The 24,944-nt window shown below is 35.1% G+C and overlaps 1 protein-coding gene and 1 pseudogene across 9 annotated transcripts in view; one reads left to right on the top strand and one right to left on the bottom strand.

Moving 5' to 3' along the window:
- Katnal1 (katanin catalytic subunit A1 like 1) overlaps positions 1-24,944 on the top strand; it is a 249,726-nt gene that overhangs the window by 179,251 nt on the left and 45,531 nt on the right. For all 9 annotated transcript variants that reach the window (XM_010623864.3, XM_010623863.3, XM_010623865.3 and 6 more), the window contains 2 exons: positions 4,656-4,828; positions 7,676-7,836. In XM_010623864.3, the coding sequence (XP_010622166.1) occupies positions 4,667-4,828; positions 7,676-7,836 (323 nt within the window). In that variant the 5' untranslated portion in view covers positions 4,656-4,666. The remainder of the gene's footprint in view (positions 1-4,655; positions 4,829-7,675; positions 7,837-24,944) is intronic.
- Positions 6,101-6,957, bottom strand: LOC117284579 (annotated as a pseudogene).

Genomic DNA, 24,944 nt, shown 5'->3' with positions numbered 1-24,944 from the left:
AACAAAAAAAAAAAAAAAAAACACCCCACAATAAACAATAATAAAATACAAGCTATCTTTAGTTTTTGAGATAAACCCCACTGGGTCCTAATGCATTATCCTTTTCACATATTGTTGGGTTATCAAAATTTTTAATTTTTTTGTATCTGTGTTTATGAAGAATATTGGTATGCCATTTTCTTATAATGTATTTAGTTTTGGTATCAGGGTAATAAATGCCTTAAATGTAAGTTGAAAATGTTTCTGCTGCTTTTGTTTTCTGGGAGAATTTGTTTAGAATTGGTTTTATTTCTCCCATAAGTACTTGGTATAATTCATTATTTGTGATAAAAGCCATTTGGGTTTGGAGTGATATTTTGAGAGATAAGGTGGGGAGGTTTTAAATTACAAATTCAATTTCACCTGCTGATATAAGACTATTCAGATGACTGTGTATTTTTCCTTCCCTCCTCCTTGCTTTCTTCTTTCTCTTCTTCCTCTTCCTCCTTCCCCCATTCCTCTTCCTCATCTTCCTTCTCTTCTTCTTTGAGGCAGCATCTCTCTTTGTAGTGCAGACTGACCTTCACCTGGCTAACTTGCAATCCTCTTGCTGCAGACTCCCAAATTCTGAGATTACAGGTGTATGTCACCACACCCCAGCTTCTGTTTCTGCTTGAGTAGACTTCAGTATGTTGTGACCATCACAGAATTTGTTCATTTCATTAAGCTTTCTTTAAATATTTCTACTATTTGTGTTGGTAGTCTTCGTTTAATACTGATTTTGATAGTGTTTTTTTCTTTCCTGGCCAACCTTTTATTGATCTTTCTGAAGAACCTATTTTTGGCCAGAAATTTCTTTGCTTTTCTTTTTTTTTATTTCATTGATTTATTTCCATAACTTTATTATAATTCTTCCTTCTGTTGGTTTTGTATTTAGTTTGCTTCCCTGGTGGATTCTAGATAGAAGTTATGAGCAGGAATCTGAAAATGGCAATCCAGAGGCCAAATATGTATAGCATGTGAATGGGTTATGAACAAGGAATGATTTTCACATTTTTTAAATGGTTGAAAAAAATCAAAAGAATATTTTGTGACATGTGGAAATTAAATTCAGATTTTAATGTCTATAAATAAAATTTTATTGGAATACTGTATAGCCACAGTTAATTGTTTACGTATTGTCCATGGCAGAGTTGAGTAGTTGGGGTCATTACTACTTGATGCATAGTAATCAGTGTTTTAGATGCCTAATAATACCATACATTTTGCTTTATTTTTTTGTCATGCATACCCATCATGTCAAAACAAGAAAAAAAATGAAAAAAATCTTGGACTGTTAATACTTTAAAAGCACAGTGAATTGTGGATTAGTAAATAAGAAAGTATTTTATTATGCAGTGACACTATAGTTGTACTGAAGGGAAGTACAAGATGTATTCATGTTACCAGTCTAAGAACTCATCACAGTATTCCCAACTCACAAAAGTAATGGCTAGAAGAATTAGAAAACTTAATCTTATTCGAGTAGAGTTTCTGCACAGAATTAAAAAACGAAAGTGAGGTAGCACCTAGAGTAAATTTCTGAGTGGCTCATTTGTTAGACAGCAAGAAAGTCATTTACCAATAGTGAGTTCACTAAATCATTTTGGATTGCAGTAGGCACAGAATTGTGTCTGGAGAAAATAAATTTTAAAAATAAGTATTAGCTTTTTGAAATAAACAGTTGCATGAAGAGTTGACATCATTAATAAATTACAAAACAAGACAAATGATTTGAGAGTTTTTCTTTGGCTCTTGATGAGTTGGCAGATGTTACTGATACTTCTCAGTTATTGTTTATTTAAGATGTTAATGCTGAGTCTGCATTTATTGAAGAATTAGTCTTAATGAACCGTGTGTGGAACAACTACAGACAAAAATATTTTTAAAAAATTCAGGCAACACTAGTTCTGTTCAACCTGAAGTAGAATCTGCCAAAATATGTTAGAACCAATGAGGGTAAAAATTGTGCAGAACAGAAATAAGTTAATAAAGCTATGAAAATATACATAAAATATTTAAAGTCAGCGATCACTCACTGTTATTTCTTAGGTATTTTGCAGATAACATTTGAGTCTGTTAGGTGATAAGGAACCAGAAATGTTAGCATTTGTTCTTGTGGACTTAGCCATTGCTAGTTCCATGAATTTTTGTCAGAAATAGAAACTGAACAAAGTATCCTCTCCAGACAGTTTGATGGCTTAGTAGTGGAAAAGCTTTATTGTAAACTTTTGAGCTTAGGCTGAAATTGAAATTTTTCTGAATGAGAAGAACTGCTCTAAATAACTATTATTAAAAGCTGAATGGCTTTAGAAATCAATTTTTGCTGTAGACTCAATAATGTTTCTTAATGCAATCTAAAATTACCAGACAAAACAGCACTTTTATTGAAAGGAATACTGTTATTTTAGTGCCAACTGATGTTTGAATCACACATAATATCAAGCTATTTTACATAGCTTTCCCCTGCTGTCAAAAGTTAAAGAAGTGAGATCTCCATTCTCACCCAGTTACTGTAGATTAATTTTCAGATCTAAATCTAGTTTCAGCAGTGTTTTACAGACATTGATGGAAGTGCAAAGGAAATTTCCATATAAAAAATCCATTTAATTCAGTAGTCCAGTTCCTTTTACTTATCCTTTAATTGAAAGTGATTAATCTGCAACTAAATGACAAGATAAAATGCAAATGCTAAGAGAAGAATAAATTTTTTCATTGCCTTGCAGTGAATATGCTGAATAGAAATTTTATTAGTATGTGGCAGTATCTGATACTTTTTGAAAAAAGACATTTTCAAAAATGAGATATGTAATATCTAATTAAAGATCAACACTAATATGAACATTTGTGATCAATTTTAATGGTAGAAAACACTAATTTTGAATTCTAAGTGAAATATTAGCCTAAAAACTGTTCTGTTCTTTTCATTTGGAGACCTGTTTTATAGAAAGCTATATTCAGTTGTTACCACTATAATATTTTGAATTTCATTAATGAAAATTACGGAAATTTTTGTCTGATAAAAGTACTTGCAGCATATCTTCCATTTTGTTTGCTAGTTCTCAAAACCTTAAATATTTACTGGTCTGGCCCTTTCAAGAAGAAATTTGCTGACCATTTCTGTGCATCGGGACATTTTAATTCTGTTTAACCTGCACTTAGCAGAATTAGTGCTAATTTTGTCTTTCAATGATTTTTGAAGAAAATTAGTTATGGAACAATTTTGTTTCTACTGGATGTATTAATTACAGCTTGCCACTTATTAAAACCTTACTACTTCATGTTAATATTGTAGATTTGAAGAAGAGGCTTTCTTTGATTTTCCTGAATTTTGTGGATTTGGGAATCTCCTGAAACACTGACATTTCTTACACTTACATTTCTTAATAGTAGTGTACTATTTGCTGCAAGTGTGATTCTCAAGTAACATAATACTGTCTTCATGGAACCTACAGTTGCATAAGTGGCAAATAATATGCTAAAATAGTTATTTCAAGAATGTTCTGGAGTCAGTTGAAATGTATAGAACTAGTTATGATTAATTTTGAGGAATTATTGACGCTCTTAGGGAAAGTATGTGATATTTAGAGTCAGGAAGAGGCGGGCTACCCAAATCAAAATTTAATTCCCCAGGAAGGCATTAAGAAATGCTTTAATTTTTCTACTACATATATTCATTGGTTTACTATTCCAGTAAGAGGGCAATTTAAACTCTTTCCCAGGATATCATCTTCTGTATCATTGGCCTTCCTATTTTTATAGTTTTGGGAGGAAATTATCTTTGTACAGAATTTTTGAATGATTCTAAGGGACTTACTGGCCTGAAGGATTTCGGTGGAAATCAAAGGTTCACATGGTATTCTTCCTTGCACTTTATAGAAAGGAAAGATTAATGATAATTATTTGCACAGCCAGAAGAATACAAATTGAGGTGCAGGGAGGACTCAAGTAGTTTAATGCATAGAGTTTTACTTAGATTTCTATTATATGGGGCATTTACATTCATATTAATGATGCACTAGGTTTAGGCTGTTCTTCAAAATGTGTTCCTTAAGTATGATCTTTGAGTTTCAGGACCAAAAAAAATCTTGCTGAAAATTAATTTTTGTGATTTTATCTGACATCAGCAGAAACTATAGCATGTTCATGTTTTATATGATATTCATATATCTATATTGTTAAGAATAAATTGACTAGAACAAAGCAGATTCATTTTTATTATTATTGCAGCTTAGAATTATAAATGAGTAAGGAATACTGGTGTTGAATTCATTTATGTATAAATAAATAAATAAATAAATAAATAAATAAATAAATAAATAGTTTAGATCTGCTTTCCCTAATATCTCCTTGGATGTTCTTTTGTGACCTACTTTGTACTTCCAAAATTAGTAACGTGGTTCACTATTATAAGATGGTATCACATAACCTCATAGAAGGAATGATAACTGTTTTGACTTTCAAAATAGTTTTAAGCAGATTTATTTATTTATTTATTTATTTATGGTACTGGGGATTGAACTCAGGTTCTTGCACTTGCGAGACAGGCAGTGGCACCACTGAGCTAAGTCCCCAGCCCTTTAATCAGGTATTTCAAAGTCAGTGCTACAATTATGTAAAAGTCATATTTTTTTTAGGTGCCTGAAAGATGAATTTGGCTGAAATTTGTGACAATGCAAAGAAAGGAAGAGAATATGCCCTTCTGGGAAATTATGACTCATCAATGGTGTATTACCAGGGAGTGATACAGCAGATTCAGAGACATTGCCAGTCAGTGAGAGACCCGGCTATCAAAGGCAAATGGCATCAGGTAAGCTCACTTTAGTGATAAAGGCAGCAGCAGTCTATTATACTTGAGAGATTGGTGTTAAAGTTAGTTTGAGATTTTATAAATAGTTTTGTGTGAATACTGAAATATATTTCAAATGTATTCTGAATAATTTTGTAATGTCTTAGTTAATATTTTATATATTTTTGATTATATATCCAGTGAAGTATATTTTGTAGGTGTTTAATTTGAATTGAACCTATTTTCAGTGTTTTGAAATATTCATGATCAGTTTCCTAATTAACTATAAATTTTTGAAATAGCTCATTTCTACTTGCCCTTTATTCTTTATTTTTTTACATGTAGTTTTGGCCCATTTCATAAAACTTTTTTTTTTTTTTTGCAAGGCTCTGTACAAATACAAATGAGTCAGTAATCTAATAAAGAACAATATATTTGCTGTTTTCTGATCTTACTTGAATATATAGTAGTACAGTTAATAAATTGAAGTATAATTTCCTCAATTATTTTTAAAATTTAAAATCTTTTTAAAATTAAAATACAAAGTCAAAGCATTGCTTTGAAGTTTCCATTTATGTGTTAATGCCTTTCAAGTATTTCTTCTAATTTTTCCAGAAATTAATGTTTTACCCAGTTTTGAGGGTAAATATGGCTTATTTTCCAGCTTGTGTTACCAAACAAGAATGAGAACACCATACTTGCTCTAAGTCAGATTGAAATTTTTAATTCTTCTGTTATTTGTACTACTTATAGGCAGAGGTGTGTGTGTGTGTTAAATGATGATTGTTTCTGTTCAAATATTTCATTGTATTTCTTTCAGTTCTTAAATTTTATTTTTCCTTGTTTATCATATTGCATAATTACCTTAAATACTTTGAAAAGAACATATGCAGAAATTACAAAATCAAAGAAAAATCTAGGTAAAATTCAACTGTTAATATAAGCAAAGACAAGAAAATTTCCTATAAAAATTAATTTATAAAAATGATTTTCAACCTTTATCTTTTGGCTTTTGATAATTTGTTTTGTTTGTTTTTGAGACAGGGTCTCACTATGTAGTTGAGACTGACCTGGAACTCACTATGTAGCTCAGGCTGGTCTCGAACTCACAGTGATCCTCCTGCCTCAGCCTTCTGAGTGCTGGGATTATAGGCATGTGCCACCACATCGGCTAATAATTTGTTTGGATCTAGAGTCTGAAAACAATAATTTCCGCATAGTATGTGTTCAGACAGTTCTTGTTTTTTTCTTTTTTTGGACAGATTTTGTACACTTTATTCTTGTATAAATACCCTATCTTGTGACTATTGCTGGAGCTTGAATTCTCTGGACAGAGACTGTGGTATGGGTTTTCACAAGATGGTCAGTGAATTCCTGGTGGGGAAACTTGGTGCACACCATCTCTTTACAGAGGTCAGGGATCAGGTAGCTTTAGGTTTTGGAGATGCCATCAAAGATGGCCTTGGTGAAATTGCCCAGAGTGGCAGTGTAGTCTCTGGCAGAGGTGTAGCAGTCATCAGCACTGTACCAGCCATCAGCAGCAGCTTTTTGGGCATAGCAGCTGAGATGACACCAGTACCTCTGAGGGCAGGGACAGATGCACCAGTAAAGAGCCACAGTGGCCTTTTACCTTACAAGGGACAGTGTGAGGCTTGCTGTTGTTGTTCCCCTATAGCTTCTCTGCACAGGGACAGTGAAGAGTTTGGCCAGAATGATGGCCCCTTGAATGGCAGTAGCCACCTTTTTGGAGCTCTTTACATCCAGACCAATGTGTCCATTATGTCCCCAGTGGTGACATATGCCTCGAACCTGGTCCACTGAGCAAGAGTTTGCTTCTGCATGATCTTCAGAACATCATCCTTTAGGGTGTGCCCAAGAAAAAGCCAATAATCTCAGACTCCTTGATGTTCAAAGAGAAAAGATAAATTTCCTCCAGGAACTTGATCTTCATCTCCTTGACCAGCAGGCCCAGCCTGGTGATAGGAATCCACTCCTTTTCCTTGGCCTTACCACCATGAGCACTGTGGTCTCCCTTGGCCCTAGAATGCTACTTCCAAAGCCTCCATGGAAGCTGTCATGGCCTTCCACGCTGGGGCCCCAGGGCCTCCAGTTCCTCCTGGGGCTCTTGCTGCACTGGCCTCATCCACCATTTGGTGTTTTCTGGAGGAAGAAGCCAGATACATTTTGAAACATAGAGAAAAATCTTGTCTTGAGCTCAAAAAGAGCTTTACCTAGTACCTGAAAAAATTTAAATCAAGTAAGGGCCGGGGATTTAGCTCAGCGGTTCGGTGGCCTGCCTTGCAAGTGCAAGGACCCGAGTTCAATCCCTGGTACCGAAAAAAAAAAGAAAATTTATACCAAGTAAAACCAAATAACAATCAGATTTTAGGGAAAGGAGAATTTACACGAAAATTGGAAATGTGTAATTTATAGTTTTATGATGCTTCTGGCTTTTTTGACACTTGTGGCAGGCATTTCATATTTAGTGATACAAGAATAGGAAATGCTGGAGAAAATTTTGGCTGACAATAAACTCTATTTGCAAATTTATTAAAAGGATTTAACAAAACTATAGATTTCTGGGAATGGTTATTATTTATTAGTCATTTAAATTATATTGATTATCATTATATTCTTGGGTAGAAATAGAGTCCATTATAAAAATATGTAATTTGTTATGAAGAGATAAAATTATTTTTTTCAAATCCATCTCTGCTGTTTATATTCTTAGTTTTTTTGTGTTTGAATGTTTTAATGACATATTTTTGCATATTTTGAATGACATTAAAAACTTGTATTTTGTAGCAGTTTATTTACAATTTATATGAACTTGAAACAGTTGTACCATAAAGCCTGTTTTTTTTTAAGGTTCAACAGGAATTATTAGAAGAATATGAACAAGTTAAAAGTATAGTCAGCACTTTAGAAAGTTTTAAAATGGACAAGCCTCCAGGTTTCCCTGTATCTTGTCAAGATGAACCATTTAGAGATCCTGCTGTTTGGCCACCACCTGTTCCTGCAGAACACAGGTAAGTGGGACTTAATATTCTCTTACTTCTAGGTAATTGGTACTCAAAGCTTTCTTTGATCAAAGTATGAAAAAGTATTTTTGGAGGGCATACAAATTGAATGTCTTTATAGTTTTCATACCTTATATATTCAGTATGTATTTGATAAAAAGCAGATTTAAATCAGTTATTATATCTTGCTTTTAGAATGCTTTACTACTGGAATATTAATAGATATCCTAAAAGTTACAGTTAATAAAGGTCTTTTAGGTTTCATAATATCAACATTAAAACGTGGATAGTTTTGTTTTCTTAGGGAAGTCTTAACAACTTGAAATGAAATAAATGGTGGAGAAATTAAATTCACTGGATTGGACCTGCAGAGTGTAAATGTAAAAGGAACTTCACCAACAATATTTAAGTGGCTTATCATTACTTAAAGGTCAAATTTCTTAGGCTCCTATCTTTGACACCCAGTCTGTGCATCATCTACATTAAATCTCTCTGTTGTTCTTTCTTGTTTTCTTGTGTACCCACACTGTGCCCTTTCTCTAGGGAGTATCTATCATTCCCATCTGTCAGCAACTCATTCTTCAAGTCTATGCTGAACTGATTGCTCCCTTTGCAACCGTTTTCAATTTGCCCAAGCATTTATTTTGTTCAAAGCAGTTATCATGTTGCATTTATTTACATCTCTACCAGATTAGGAATATGGTTTTATTTACTTAACAAGAACCAAATAACAAACTTGCATTGCTAACACAGAGTTTGGTGCATAGTAGGTATTCAGTTATTAACTGAATGAATAATTCTATTAACTTTACAAGTGAGAACCCCGAGGCCTGGGAATACCCTGTGTCTTAGTTACTTTTCTAAGTTATTTTTCTCACTATTTTCAAAATACCTAACACCCAAAGTTAAAGAAACAAAAGCGTATTTAGCTTACAGTTTGTAGAGATTTCAGTTCATAGTTGGCAGGCTTCATGACAGAGGGACATCAGAGAGGAGAAACAGTCAGAAATGCAGAAGTCAGAAATGCAGCCAGGTACCAGCAACAAGCAACCACCTCTTTCTGTCATATATATATATATATTTTTTTCCCCCTCATTGAGTTTATTGGTACATTTTAGGTATACAGTACAGTTACATTCATTATTGGGATCTTATACCTTTACATGGCAGGTCTTGGTTCTCATTTTTTCCCCTTGTCCCTGCTCTCCCTTCACCCCCTCCTACCCTCCCCATTTACAAACATTTTATTTCCATTTTTTTCATTTTCTCATATTTTTTCTTTTCCCTTATTACCTTTCTCCTACCCTTCCCATTTTCCCTATGCCTTTAGCCCTTTTCTTCCTATTTCACATTGTCAATTATCTTATGTACTATTAAGTTTATTCACACCAGAGAAACTATTCGGTATTTACACATGTGTGACTTATTTATTTCACTTAGGAGTATATACTCAATATGTATCCATTTTCCTATGAATGATTCACATTCTTTATGGCTGAGTAGTAGTCCATTTTATAGAAAAAGCACATCTTCTTTATCCAGTTTCCAACTGATGGGCAAATGGGCTATTTCCAAGTTTTAGCTATTACAAACTGTGCTGCTATAAACATAGGTGCGCATATATATTGTGATAGGATTCTTTTAATTCTTTTGGCAAGATACCCAGCAGAGGGATGGCTGGGTCAAATGGGACTTCTAGTCCTAGTTCTTTGAGGTATCTCCATATTGATTTCCATAGTGGTTGCACCAATCTGCACTCCCACCAACAATGGAGAAGGTTTCCTTTCTCCCCACAACACCACCAACATTTGTTATTGTGTGATTTCTTTGTAGCAGCCGTTCTTTGTGGGGTGAGGTGGAATCAGTGTTGTTTTCATCTGCATCTCTCGAATGACCAGTGATGTGGAACATTTTTTCATATATTTACTTGCTTTTACTGCTTTGTCTGAGAAATAAATGTTCATTTCAGATGCCCATTTTTTAATTGTGTCTTTATATTTGGGGGGGCTGATTGTTTTGAGTTCTTTATATATTCTAGATAATAGTACTTTGTGTCCTTTATATTTTATCCAGACTACTCACCCTTAGGTAGCACTCACATCTATGATGGGGCACCTTTAATTCTACCCAGAACTATGCCAAACCAATCAGAGGGCTAATTTAGTAATCATATACCCTTAATCCTAGCACCACACACTCTAGATCCAGCCATTTCTAAAAAAGCCCCACCTATGACTGCATGAGCCTTTAGGGGTGACATCTTGACACAAGCCACAATACTCTGGCTTGTAAATTTGGCTAAATCTCTGTTCACGTCTTTCTGACTTTCTGTGTGCTTTACTGTGAAGTAGTATTGTGGCCAAAGTGTTGCACCAGAGAAAGTAAGTTCCTTGGGTCAGTAATTGTGATCATTTATTTAACTGGTCTTTTGAAGTTTTCTAAAAACAATTAAAAGACTGAAAAGTGGTTAATTTATTCTGCCAGGACTTTTTCACATGAGTTACAGATAATTTTTCTCTGGTAAAAATACTAGCCGAGACTTCTTTTTTAGGACAGTGTAGTTGTTTTCTTCTGATGTAGCCATCTTCAGGTATTTTGGAAAAGGTAACCTTGATCCCTCAAAGGCCCTGTCTCATGAGTGATTGGGTTATTACCATGGAAGTTCCAAAGTAAATATTGGAAAAAGAAATAATGCACTATGATCTATTAGAATGTGAAATTTTCTGTGTATATAATGAAATATCTTTTTCTGAAAGTCAGTGTTTCTGAAGTGTACTTTCAATTTAAAGCTTAAAGCTGACAAATTTCAATACAGGCATAGTAACTAATTGAACAAAGAAATTATGCAAAAATGCTGGGTAACATTTTCCCATTCATGAGTACTAACCTGGAAACTTGTCAGCAGAAAAATACTAGCATTATTTCTTCCTTTGTCCCTCCTTACCTGTCCATAATATAGATTTGATTTATTTACACATGTGTATACTTTCCTTTTTTGTAGTGCACGTGGAAAGTTGAATGGACTAGAATGTATTTCTTTAAACTTTCTTTCTGTATACTAAATTTTTAAAAATTTCAGCTATGCATAGTACTGTGTGTGTGAATCAGAAACTTAAAAAAAGCAAATCAAGTAAAGATTATACTTTTCATGGGGACAAGGTATGTATGCATAAAATATCTTAATTCTTTTATGTTATCTTTGTTCTACTCCCTTCCCCCTCCATCTCTTGACTCTTTCCCTTTTGCAAAAAAATCCCTTTGACAAATAGGTCCCTTTCTCTGTTTCCTATTATCTATCTTTCATTTTGCTCTATAATTTATTTATACTTTGGGTTTTTCATATAAGGCAAACCATATGATATTTAAGGTATTAGGTATGATTTATTACAGTTCGTGTTAAGGTCTGCATGTGCATTTGCTTTTCTACAAATGACTCAAGTTTTATTCTTTATAGTGGAGTAGTACTCCATTTTGCATAAATATCAAATTTTCTTCATTTTTTTATGGACATACAGACTTCCTCCAATATTTTGATATTAGGAATTATGCTGCTATAAATATGGGTATGCATTAATATATCTTTAACTCTTTCAGGAAGATATCAAGGAGGGGAATATCTGGGTCAAATGGAATTTCAATTAGGAATTATGCTGCTGTAAATATGGGTATGCATTAATATATCTTTAACTCTTTCAGGAAGATATCAAGGAGGGGAATATCTGGGTCAAATGGAATTTCTGATTTTAGATTTTTGAGGAATATCTGTACTTATTTCCATAGTGATTATATTAGCTTACATTCCAACCAACATCTCTTTAGTGTCCAGCAATGTTGTACACTTTTTAAAAATGTATTATTGGCTATTTATATTGCTTCTTCTGAGAAGTGTCTGTTCATTTCAGTTGCCCATTTTTTGATTTTTGTGTTTTATTTTGGGGGGGTTCTAATTGTTTTTAGTTTTTTATATATTCTAGATTAGTGCTGTATTTGAGGGGTAGCTGACAAAATTCTTTTTTCATCCTGTAGGTTTTCTCTTTACTGTTGGATGTTTTTTTTTCTTTGCTATGCAAAAGCTTTTTAATTTGATATAGTCGCTTTTGTAGATTCTTGATATTAATTTTTTCATATTTGAGGGCTTGTTTAGAAAGTTTTTGCCTATGCCTATGTTTTCAAGAATTTTACCTCTTTTATTTTCCAGCTGCTTAAGAGTTTCTGTTTTAATATTTATATCTTTGATCCACTTTGATTTTAGTTTAGTACGTGGTGAGAGATAGGAGTCTAGAGTCAATCTTCTTCATATGGATTGCCAGTTTTTCCCATTTGTTATAGCCTACCTTTTCTCAAGTGTGTCAAAGATTATGTAGTTGAATGTACCTGAAGTTGTTTCTGTATCCTCTGTTCTGTTTCATTGATATACATGTTTGTTTTAATGCCAGTAGCATCCTATTTTTATCATTTAGCTTTGTAATATAACTAGAAATCCAGGATTGTGATGTCTCCAGGTTTGCTTCCACCCCCACCGCCTTTCCTAGGATTACTTTGCTCTTCTGGATCTCTTTTGGCCCAAGTGTATTTTAGGATTGTTTTCTCTATTTTTGTGAGGACTTCTATTGGTATTTTTGAGTGGGATTGCATTAAACCTGTATATCAATATGACCATTTGACAGTATTGGTTTTGCCTATCCAGGAACAAGGGATATCTTTCTGTGACAGTTCATTGATTGTGTCAACTTGAGTAAGAAACACACAAGCTAAATTGATCAACATAGTTTTGAGTGTAGCTGAAGAAACAGAAGACCCACCTTAGGGCACTTGTTGCCTGAATATATAAAGGGGAAATGAAGAAGGAAGGCTTGCTTCTGTTTCTTTGGAGAAGCTCCAGTCTGCTTTCACCTTGCATTAAACATGTTTCTCTAGAAAGCACTAATACAGATTTTGGTACTAAGAGTGAGGTTTCAGCCATGAATTTACCTGACCTTGTGGTTTAGGAGCCTTTGGAACTGGTTTGTAGGAACAGTTTGAAAGGTTTGGAGATAGTGGCTGAAAAAACAGCCTTGGGATGCTTTAAGCAATTACTTGATAGAAGATTCTGGTCAGAGCTCAGAAGACCAGAATGCTCATAGAAATGCAGCAGGTAAAGACCAGGCTCAGGAGGTTTCTTTTCAGAAGGACTGTTAGCTGTTGGACTTCAGATCATGTGGTTATGTTTTGACAGAAAATTAGTTGGCATTTTGCTCTTGTCCAGAGACTTGGCCTGAGGCTGAGAATAAGAACAGTGGATTAATTAATATGGCAGAAGAAATTTCAGGACAGACTAATGTTGAAGCAGTGACATGTCTTTTGCTGGGAGCTTTTAGCCAGGTCAGTGTTGAAAATAAAGAACAGAGAGGCCAGCAGAATTATTTACAGCAGTTTTGAGTTTGATGAGAAAGGAAGCTCTAGTAAAGCCGCAGTCTACAGTCAGAGCAGAAGAGAACTTGGTTGCTGAGAAGCAACAGGATAATAGAAAAGATGGCCTGAGGACATCACTAGAAACTGTAGGACTCCAGTCTTTGCAGCCTCAAGGTGAAAGAATTTGCTTTAAGAAGAGAACCCTAGAGCACCATGCTTCAGAATGGCGGCAGCCTAGAGATTTTGTTCTTTGGGATTGGTTTCAGAGTGCTCAGCAATCCAGACACTCAAACCCTACAGCCAAGAGAGAAGGAAGCCTGACTACTGCTCCAGCTGGCATCAGACCATGGCATCATCCACAGATGCTGGTTTTAGGTGCATACAGAATGCAAGAGTTGTGGGATTAGGAAGGCTTCCATCTAGATTTCAGAAGAAGGCCTAGGAGGCCTGACATTGTGCTCCTGAGAGGACAGTTAGTGAAGTTGGAAGTGTGAAACCAAAGGTGCAGTGAAGACCCCAGAAGATTGTCTGAAGAAAAGTGCTAAGAGTGAGCAAAGCTGGCTCAAGAGAGAAGCCAAGGGAGCTACAACCATCGACAGTAGCATAGGGGCGGATATAGAGTAGATATCTTGCCACAGATTTCACTGGATGCTGGACATGGAACTGCAGGACTTAATGTTTGCTCTGCTACATTTTAGATTTGATTTGGTCCTCTTTCTTTCTGTCTCCCTATTTGTACTTTTTGGAATGGTAATGTTTGTCTTGTACTATTGTATGTTGGAAGTGTTTATCTTTTCATTTGTACAGGTGCTCCCAACTAAGAGTTTGCCTTAAATCTCAGAGGAGACTTTGGACTTGAACTTTCAGCAGTGCTGAAATGGTTAGGAGGTTGGCAACTCTTAGAAATGGACTTAACATGTTTTGCTTAAAGGGATGCATATGAGTCTTTAGGGGCCAGGGGTAGAATGTTATGGCTTGTTTCTAGATCTCCCCGCAAAGCCTTATGCAGTCATGGGTGGGGGTGGCTGGATCTAGGTTGGGTGATGGGATTAAGGGCATGATTCTGGGATTAAGGATATCCCATCCTGGGTGTGAGTGCTATAGGTAGCCTGGATGGAATATAAATGATAGAAGGCTTGCTGCTGCTGTTGCTTCTGTTGCTGCCATCGCTTACTACCTGATGTCTTCTTCCAGCCTTGCCATTCTATGAACTGTTCCTCCTCTGTAATATCCCTTTGCTATGCCACTGTGCCTTGGAACCAGCCATTTTGCACTGAAATGTCTACAGAGTGATCCAAAATAAATCATTCCTCCTTTAACTTTTTGTTTTTGTAATGAGAAAATAATGAATGCACTTTACATTTTCTGGTGTTCTCTTTGATCTGCTCTTTGAGGACACTAGTTTTTGTTATAGAGGTTTTTTGCTTCCTTTATTAGCTTAATTCCTAAGTAATAAAAATTTTTGAAGCTATTGTGAATGGTTTTGCTTTCCTAATTTCTTGCTGGGTGGGTTCATTATTGGTGTTCAAGAATGCTATTGATTTTCTTGTGTTAATTGTATACCTTGCTATCTTGCTGAACTTGTTTATTCTAGGAGACTTTTGATGAAATATTTGGAGTCTTCTGTGTAAAGGATCATGTCATCTGTGAATAAGGATAGTTTGACTTTTTCTTTTCTATCAGTATACCTTTTATTTCATTCTGTTGCCTGACTGCTTTGGCTAAAGCTTTTAGTACGATACTGAACAGAAGTTATGATAGTGAGTATCTTTGACTTGTAACTGATTTTAGAGGAAAATGTTTGAGTTTTTCCCCATTTAATATGATGTTGGCAGTAGGTTTGTCATAAACTGCTTTTGTCAGATGGAGTTAAGATCTTCTGGTATATATTATCTTCAGGGTTTTTATCATGAATGGATGCTGAATTTTATCAAGCACTTTTTCTACCTCGAGATCATAATGTGATTTTTGTCTTTCTATTTATGTGGTGTATTACATTTATTGGTCTGTTTCTGTTGAATCATTTTTGTATCCCTGGTATGAAGCCTACTTGGTCATGATGTATAATCATTTTGATGACTTTTTGCATTTTATTTGCAAGTATCTTGTGAGGATCTTTGCATCTGTATTCATTACATAGATTGCCTGTAGTTTTGTTTTTCATTTGAGTCATTTTCTGGTTTTGGTATAAAGGTAATAATGCTGGCTTTCTGGAATGAGTTTAGCAGTCCTCTTTCCTTTTCATTTTCATTGAAGAGTTTAAGGAGCATTGGAGTTAGGTCTTCACTGAAATTCTTATAGAATTCAGTAGTGAATCCAGCAGGTCCTGGCTTTTCTTAGTTGGTAAATTTTTTTTTAATTACTGCCTCAGTTTCATTGCCTCTTATTTGATTATTCAGGATTTTTATATCTTCTTGGTTCCATGTTGGTGATTCATATGTATTTAGGCATCTATCCATTTTTTTCCTGAATCTCCAATTTATTGGAATACAGGTTTTCATAGTAGTTAATAATCTGCTGGATTTTGCCTTTTTCATTTCTAATTGCATTAACATGGGCCTTTTCTTTCCTTTTTTGGATAAGATCAGCTAAGGATTTGTCTCTCATTTTTTTGATAGAACCAGGTCTTTGATTCATTGATTCTTTGATTTGTCCCAATTTCATTTATTTTTGCTCTGATCTTTGTTCTATCTTTGGTTTTTTTGAGACAGGGTCTCACTGTGTAGTTGAGACTGACCTGGAACTCACTATGTAGCCCAGGCTGGTTTTGAACTCACAGCGATCCTCCTGCCTCAGCCTCCTGAGGGCTGGGATTACAGGTGTGCACCACCACGCCTGGCTTGTGCTAGCTTTGGATTTGGATTGTTTTTCCTGGACCTTGAGGTATGTCATTAGGTTATTTATTTGGGCTCACTATGATTTTTCTGATGAGGGCATTCACAGCTATAAACTTTCCTCCTAGGACTGATTTTATTGTATTCCATAGGTTCTGGTCTGTTTATTTGGCATTATTGTTTGATTCTAATAACTAATTTCTTCCTTGATTTCTTCTGTGACTCATTAATTATTTAAGAGAATATTATTTAATGTCAGTTCATTTGCATAGTTTTAGTGGTTTCTTTTCCCATTGATTTCTAGTTTCATTGCACTGTGATCTGATAAGATACATGGTATAATTTTAATTCTTTTGCATTTACTTAGCCATGCTGTATGGGCTAACATGGTCTATTTTGGAGAAAATCTGTGTGCTGCTGAGAATAATGTATATTCTTTGTTGTTGGATGGGACACTGTAGATATTTGTTAAGTCCAGTTGAACTCTGATATTTCTTTATTGATTTTTTTTTTGCCTCGTTGATCTGTTTGTGATAATGGGATATTGAGATCCCCCACTATATGTAATTGTATTGATGTTTATTTTTTTTATGTCCAGTAGCATTTGTTTTATGAAGTTGGGTACACTGTTATTTGGTTCATATATATTTATAGATCTTATCTATTCCTATTGAATTATTCCCCTAATCACTATGTAAGGACTTTTGCCTCTTCTAATCAGTTTTGGCTTGAAATACACCTTGTCTGAAAATTGAAGAGCTACTCCTATTTTTTGGGGGGACTCCTGTTGCATGGAATATTGTTTACCATCCTTTAAGTGTTAGTCTATGAATTTCTTTTTGGACTAAAATATTTCTTCTATTCAGACTATTGTTAGGTTTTTTGTTGTTGTTGTTGTTGTTGTTGTGGTAGTGGGGATCAAACTTGGGTTCTTGTGCTTGCAAGGCAAGCCCCGGCCCTAGGTTTTTGTATTTTGCTGTCTGCCAATATGTGTTTTTTACTGGGAGGTGAGATGGTTCTCACTGAGAGTCACTACTGAAAGGTACTGACTAATTGCTATCATTGCACTGTTTTCCTGTTACTGTTTTTCATTTGTTTTTTTTTTTGTTTTTTTTTTATTGAGTTTATTGGTACATTTAGGGATACAGTACAGTTACATTCATTGTTGGGATCATGTACCTTTACATGGCAAGTCTTGATTCTCATTTTTTTCCCCTTACCTCTGCCCTCCCTTCACCCCTCCTCCCCTCCCCATCTACAAACACTTTATTTTCATCTTTTCATTCTCTCACATTTTTTTCCTTTCCCTTTTTGTTCTTCCCCTACGTATCACACCTTCCCTACACCTTTAGCTCCTTTCCTCCCATTTCTAAATGTCAGTAATCTTATTAGAATCTTATGCATTGTTGCAGAATATTCACACCAGGGAAACTATTCGGTATTTACACATGTGGGACTTATTTATTTCACTTAGGAGTATATCTTCAATATGTATCCATTTTCCTATGAATGAATCTATTCTCTCGCTCTTTATGGCTGAGTAATATTCCATTTTATAGAAAAACCACAACTTCTTTATCCAGTTTCCAACGGATGGGCAAATAGGTTGTTTCCAAGATTTAGCTATTACAAACTGTGCCGCTATAAACATGGGTGCACATACTTCTCTGTGATATGATTCTTTTAGTTCTCTTGGAAAGATACCCAACAGAGGGATGGCTGGGTCAAATGGAACCTCCAGTCCAAGCTCTTTGAGGTATCTCCATATTGATTTCCATAGTGGTTGCACTAGTCTGCACTCCCACCAACAATGGAGGAGGGTTCCTTTCTCCCCACAACCCCGCCAACATTTGTTATTGTGTGATTTCTTGATAGCAGCCATTCTTTGTGGGGTGAGGTGGAATCTTAGTGTTGTTTGTTTGTTTTTTGTATCTTCTTAACTGCTCACCCTACCTGGTATATTCATTCTGTTAGTCTTTTTGGCATTGTTGGCTTCATTGTCTGTTTCTGGGATACACTTGATGTGGTGGTCATGAATGTCTTAAGGTGTTCTTTATCATGAAATGACCATATTTCTCCATCAATTTTGAAAGTTTTGCAGGTTATATCATTTTGGGTCATAGGATTTTTTTTAGGGTTTGAGATACTTCACTCCAGGCTCTCTTTTAAGATTTGTGTTGAGAAGTCAGATCTAATTCTAATGAAACAGCTTTTAAAATTGTGCTTGCCTTGGACTCCTGGGATTTTTGACTATAATGTGTCACTTAGAAGTTCTTTTTTGAAGGTGGCTGTTTGAGGTTCTTTATAATTTGCTTACCTTTATGTTCACTTCTTTCCCATACTTGGAAATTTTTCTGCACTTATTTCTGTAAATAGGCTTTTCATGCCATTTGTGCTATCTTTTGATTTTTCATTAATTTTAATTATTCTTTTCATCATCTGGCAGTTGTTGCATCCATTTTCCATGTTCTCCTGTATATATATTTTTAAATTTTATTGAGTTTATTGGTACATTTTAGGGATACAGTACAGTTACATTCATTGTTGGGATCATGTACCTCTACATGGCAAGTCTTAATTCTCATTTTTTCCCCTTACCTCTGCCCTCCCTTCACCCCCTCCTCCCCTCCCCATCTACAAACACTTTATTTTCATCTTTTCATTCTCTCACATTTTTTTCTTTTCCCTTTTTGTTCTTCCCCTACGCATCACACCTTCCCTACACCTTTAGCTCCTTTCCTCCCATTTCTAAATGTCAGTAATCTTATTAGAATCTTATGCATTGTTGCAGAATATTCACACCAGGGAAACTATTTGGTATTTACACATGTGGGACTTATTTATTTCACTTAGGAGTATATCTTCAATATGTATCCATTTTCCTATGAATGAATCTATTCTCTCGCTCTTTATGGCTGAGTAATATTCCATTTTATAGAAAAACCACAACTTCTTTATCCAGTTTCCAACGGATGGGCAAATAGGTTGTTTCCAAGATTTAGCTATTACAAACTGTGCCGCTATAAACATGGGTGCACATACTTCTCTGTGATATGATTCTTTTAGTTCTCTTGGAAAGATACCCAACAGAGGGATGGCTGGGTCAAATGGAACCTCCAGTCCAAGCTCTTTGAGGTATCTCCATATTGATTTCCATAGTGGTTGCACTAGTCTGCACTCCCACCAACAATGGAGGAGGGTTCCTTTCTCCCCACAACCCCGCCAACATTTGTTATTGTGTGATTTCTTGATAGCAGCCATTCTTTGTGGGGTGAGGTGGAATCTCAGTGTTGTTTTCATCTGTATCTCTCGAATGACCAGTGATGTGGAACATTTTTTCATATATTTTCTTGCTGCTTTTACTTCTTTGTCTGAGAAATGTCCGTTCATTTCGGATGCCCATTTTTGAATCGGGTCTTTATATTTGGGGGGACTGATTGTTTTGAGTTCTTTATATATCCTTGATAATAGTCCTTTGTCTGAGGAGCAGCTGGTAAAAATTTTTTCCCACATTGTAGATTGTCTCTTAGTTCTGCTAATGGTTTCTTTTGAAGTACAGAAGCTTTTTAGTAAGGTGAGATCCCAGTTGTTGATTCTATCTGCTAGTTCCCGTGCTACTGAGGATTTGTTCATAAAGTCTTTTCCTATACCAATGTCTTCCAGAGTTCTGCCTAACTTACCTTCCAGCAAGTTTACTGTTTCTGTTTTAATATTTAGATCTTTAGATATCTGTGAGTATATAGTCTTGTACACTAGCCCTGTCCCGTCTTCTAGTTTTTTTTTTTGTTTGTTTGTTTGTTTTGGTACTGGGGATGGAACTTCGGTCCTTGCTCTTATGAGGCAGGCAGCAGCACTACTGAGCTAAATCCCTGGGCTGTCTTCTAGTTCTAACAGTCTGTCCTTATATTGGTCACTTATGCTGACTATACTTTCGATATAAATTTTTTTTGGGGGGGTTTTTTGAGACAGGGTCTCACTATGTAGTTGAGACTGAACTGGAGCTCACGATGTAGCCCAGGTTGGTCTCGAACTCACAGCGATCCTCCTGCCTCAGCCTTCCGTGTGCTGGGATTACAGGCTTGCACCACCATGCCCGGCTCAATATAGTTTTTAATTTCCTCAATTTTTGTTTGTTACCTTTTCCTGTACTCTTAATTATTTGCTAAACTGGTGATTCATGTTTTATATGTTTTCTTTAGTTCACCTAGCTTTTTATTAGTGTCCTTTGTAAGCTCACTAATCATTTTATTAAATATATTTTTATTAATTTTTAAATTTTTATTAATACATGTTTGCAGTACATGCAGTTTACAATCATCTTGGGGAATGGGTACTTGTACATAATACAACTTGTTTCTTTTCTTTTAAATTTCTTTCCCTTTCTTCCCTCCTCCTCATCCTCTAATTTCCCTTTCCCCATTTTCATTCTTGTTGATATTATTAATCTTAACTCATGTTTATGGTGTGTAACAGTTACATTCATTGAGGTTGTTAGGTTCCTGTATGTGGCATATATTTATTCCACTTATTTCCCTTTTTCTTCCCCTCACTCCATGTTCTTGATCTCAGACTCCTTTCCATCTGCAAGATGTACTTGGCCTTGCTCTAATGAGAGATACCATGTAGTATTTATGTTTGTATGTCTGGTTTATTTCACTCTGGTTTATTTTGCTCCACATTGTGTTATCCAGGTTCATCCATTTTCTTACAGAAGTCTCAAACTTGTCCTTCTTTATAGCTGAGTAATATTCCATTTTATATAGATACCATATTTTCTTTACCCAATCGTCCATTGATGAGTAAACAAGCTGCTTCTAGGATTTAGCTATTATGAATTGTGCTGTTACAAATAGTGATATGCATGTATTGCTTTAGTATGTCTTAAGCTCTTTGGGGAAGATATCTAGAAGGAGGATAGTTGGGTCATATGGAATTTCTAGTTTCAGTTCTTGGAGAAATCTTCATACTGATTTCTATAAAGGTTGTGTTAGTTTACTTTCCAGCCAGTAATGTCGGAGGTTTCCTTTTTCACCACATGCATTCCCAATCAAAATACTAATAGCATACTTATAATTTAGAGAAAATAATCCTAAAATTCATACAGAACCAGAAGAGAGCTAGAATAGCAAAAGCAGTTTTGATCAATAAGAGCAAAGCAGGAGGTATAGCAACACCTGACTTCAAGCTATATTGCAAGCCAATAATGATAAGAATCTCAGTGTTTTGGAACAAAACTAGATATGTAGATTAGTGAAGCAGAATAGAGGATACAGAAACATCCCCATACACTTTCAGCTATGATCTTTGACAGGGAGGCCAAAAGCATACATTGGAGGAAAGATAGCCTATTCAGGTAGTGCTGGGAAAACTAGATAACTGTTTACAAAAGATTGAAAATAGACATGTATCTCTCACCATGAGCTAAATTAAAATAGATCAAAGATCTATACATTAAAACAGAAACATTGAACCTAGTGGAAGATACAATAGAGAAAACAAGTTCAAGCCCACCCTGGGCAACTTAGTGGAACCCTGTCTCAAAATTAAAAAGTGAAAAAAGAGTTGGAGATATCCATCAGTGTTAAAGATCTGAGTTCAGTCCCCATTACTGGGGGAAAAAAAAGGTTTCTTGTGTTAATAAAATGATTTTTGTAAGATTTTATATATAGTTTTATTAACTACATTCTCTTTGAATAAATGCTTCCTTCCACTGAATCCTGGAACCATGAAACTAAGATTTTGTATATTGGAATGATATTTGACTTAGTGTATATTCAAGAAATTATTCTTTATTCAGCTTGAAAATAAGTGTAATCTTTTCCACTCAAGTTCATTGAGGTACAGATGAAGGAAAAATTTAAATATTTAAGGAGTAAACTTTATGATTTTATTTACATATAAATTGTGAAATATTCACCACAGTCAAACTAATTACCATATACACCATCTCACAGAGTTTGTCATTTATTTTTTTAGTGAGCACTCTTAAAGTCTACCTTGTTAGCAGGTTTTGAGCATACAATACATTGTTAAATACAGTCACCTTGCATATGTTCAGTGTTGAGAACTTTTCTTGTGCTACTGAACTTCTGTAGCCCATGATCAGCATCACCTCCTGCTCTGGTTTGAGTGTTTCCTCCAAAGTTCCTATGTTGGAAACTTAATCTCCAGTGCAGCCAGATTGAGAAATGGGACCTTTATGATGTGACATGGTCATGATGCTTGGCCCTTAGGAATCATTTGGTGCTACTGTTGTACAAATGAATTTGTAAACGCAGGTTGGCCCCCTCTGCTGTCTCATATGCTCTTGTCCTTCTGCCTCCTGTCATGGGCTGATGCAATATGAAGGCCTTTGTCAGATGTGCCCCTCAGTTTTAGACATCCTGGTCTCCAGAACTGTGAGAAATAGATCTCTATTCTTGATCAGTTACGTAATATCAGATATTCTGTCATAGCAGCACAAAATGAATTAAGATACCCTATTTCCCTTTCCCTTCAGTCTCTGGTAATCACCATTGTACTGTTTCTATTGAGTTTATTTTTTTATTCTAAATGTGAGATTATGCAGTATTTGTCTATTTACAGCTTATTTATTTCACTTAGCATGATATCCTCCAGATTAACTCATGTTACTACAAATGGTAGGATTCTTTGTTTTTTAAGGGCTGAATAATATCCCCCCCACACACACCTATCACATTTTCTTTATTCATTCATCAGTTGGTAGTGTTTATGTTTCTGTGTCTTGGCTAATGTCAATAAAACTGAAATTAACACTAGAGTGCAGATTTCTCTTCACCATACTAACTTTATATTCTTTGGATATATACATGGAAATAAAATTGCTGGATTATGTTATAGTTCTATTTTCAATATTTTGAGGAACCGCCATAATTTTCTATAACTTCTATGCCAATTTACTTTCCCATGTGGTAGATTTTTAAAAATAATGTCCCTTAGGGCCAGGGGTTTAGCATAGTGGTGCAGCTGGCTGCCTCACAAATGCAAGGTCATGAGTTTGAGCCTCAGTACCAAAAAATTAAAAAATAACATCCTTTGGGAAAAGTGGGAGTAAGAATAGTATATACAAGTCTGAAATTAATCATTTGTCTTACTCTGTATAGGTAGCCTAAAATACTGATAGGGTTTCTAATGTTATGTCATCAAGATCCAGAAAAAATGGCATAATGTATAATTGTATTTCTGTGTGCAGGTTATTGTAAGATTGATTTTTTAATCAGGTTTGTTCTAAGAAGTGTCAGTAAAGAGAAAATTCTTACTGACTTGGTATTAAAGTTACTGCCTTATGTCTTTGGTTACTCAAATATACTAAGTAACTAGTATCATTTAAAAGCCAAATTTACAATGATTAAGGTCTATGTCAAATACTGAGAGTAAACTACCATCTCTTCCATACAAGTACTCCAGATTCAGTTATTTTCCTGATACTAGAAGGTTAGAGAGTAAGTTTTTGGATCAGTTCCACTACTGTAGAGTCGTCTGTCAAGTTCACTTTTCTGTGAACTCACTTCCCCCCCAAACAGTATATATATCATAATGATTGTTTTATTAAAATTGCTTTGATATCTTAGGAAGAAAATCAATATGTTAATGATCTATCCAACATATATTTTATAAATGTGCATTGGGTAGTAGATATGATCTTTAGCTCTGTATACACTGTAGTAGTAATAAAGATCTTGTCCACAAGAAACCAATAAGATAAGATAATCTAAGCATTCCAGAGAATATCAAGGGAGTATCTCAAGCTAGGATACTAGCACCTGTTATGTGCCAACTACATCACCAGGTCCTGCTCACATATGGTGGAATACAGAAACAAAAAGGAATCCTCTCATAACTGAAGTGGAATGGACTAGGTTTGGTGAATAATGAGATACAGAAAATGTGAGAAAAATTAGAGCAGATAATTAAATACATAGACCAACCTTTTGAAGAGGAATTAGGAATGAGAACTGGATGTTGAGAGAGATTGGGATTGGTGGTAATTGTTTAGAAATTGACAACAACTAAGGATGAGGAATTTTGAAGTCATTATTTATATGATGGGGAATATGTTATTTGCCTAATACTATTAGCGGATTGAGATTACTTTGTTAACATTCTGGAATCACACTATCTTCTAAAATTATGATTTTTGGCATATGCATAGACTCTTAGAGTCTTACTTTTGGATGAATAGAATATAAGTAACAGGGTTGACTAACCACAATAATAACTAATATTTATTGAATTCTTTTTTTTCAGCTTTAATTGAGTTTATTGGTACATTTTAGGGATACAGTACAGTTACATTCATTGTTGGGATCTTGTACCTCTATATGACAAGTCTTCATTCTCATTTTTTCCCCTTGCCTCTGCCCTCCCTTCACCCCCTCCTCCCCTCCCCATATACAAACACTTTATTTTCATCTTTTCATTCTCTCACATTTTTTTCTTTTCCCTTTTTACTCTTCCCCTACCCATCCCACCTTCCCTACCCCTTTATCTCCTTTCTTCCCATTTCTAAATGTCAGTAATCTTATTAGAATCTTATGCATTGTTGCAGATTATTTACACCAGGGAAACTATTCGGTATTTACACATGTGCGACTTATTTATTTCACTTAGGAGTATATCTTCAATATGTATCCATTTTCCTATGAATGAATCCATTTTCTCGTTCTTAATAGCTGAGTAATATTCCATTTTATAGAAAAACCACAACTTCTTTATCCAGTTTCCAACGGATGGGCTAATAGGCTGTTTCCAAGATTTAGCTATTACAAACTGTGCCGCTATAAACATGGGTGCACATACTTCTCTGTGATACGATTCTTTAAGTTCTCTTGGAAAGATACCCAGCAGAGGGATGGCTGGGTCAAATGGAAC

The sequence above is a fragment of the Fukomys damarensis genome, unplaced genomic scaffold (assembly GCF_012274545.1).
Source record: "Fukomys damarensis isolate Sample0158 unplaced genomic scaffold, DMR_v1.0_HiC HiC_scaffold_38, whole genome shotgun sequence".
In the NCBI taxonomy this organism is placed as follows: Eukaryota; Metazoa; Chordata; class Mammalia; order Rodentia; family Bathyergidae; genus Fukomys; species Fukomys damarensis.
This window is presented reverse-complemented; position numbering and strand designations above follow the sequence as displayed.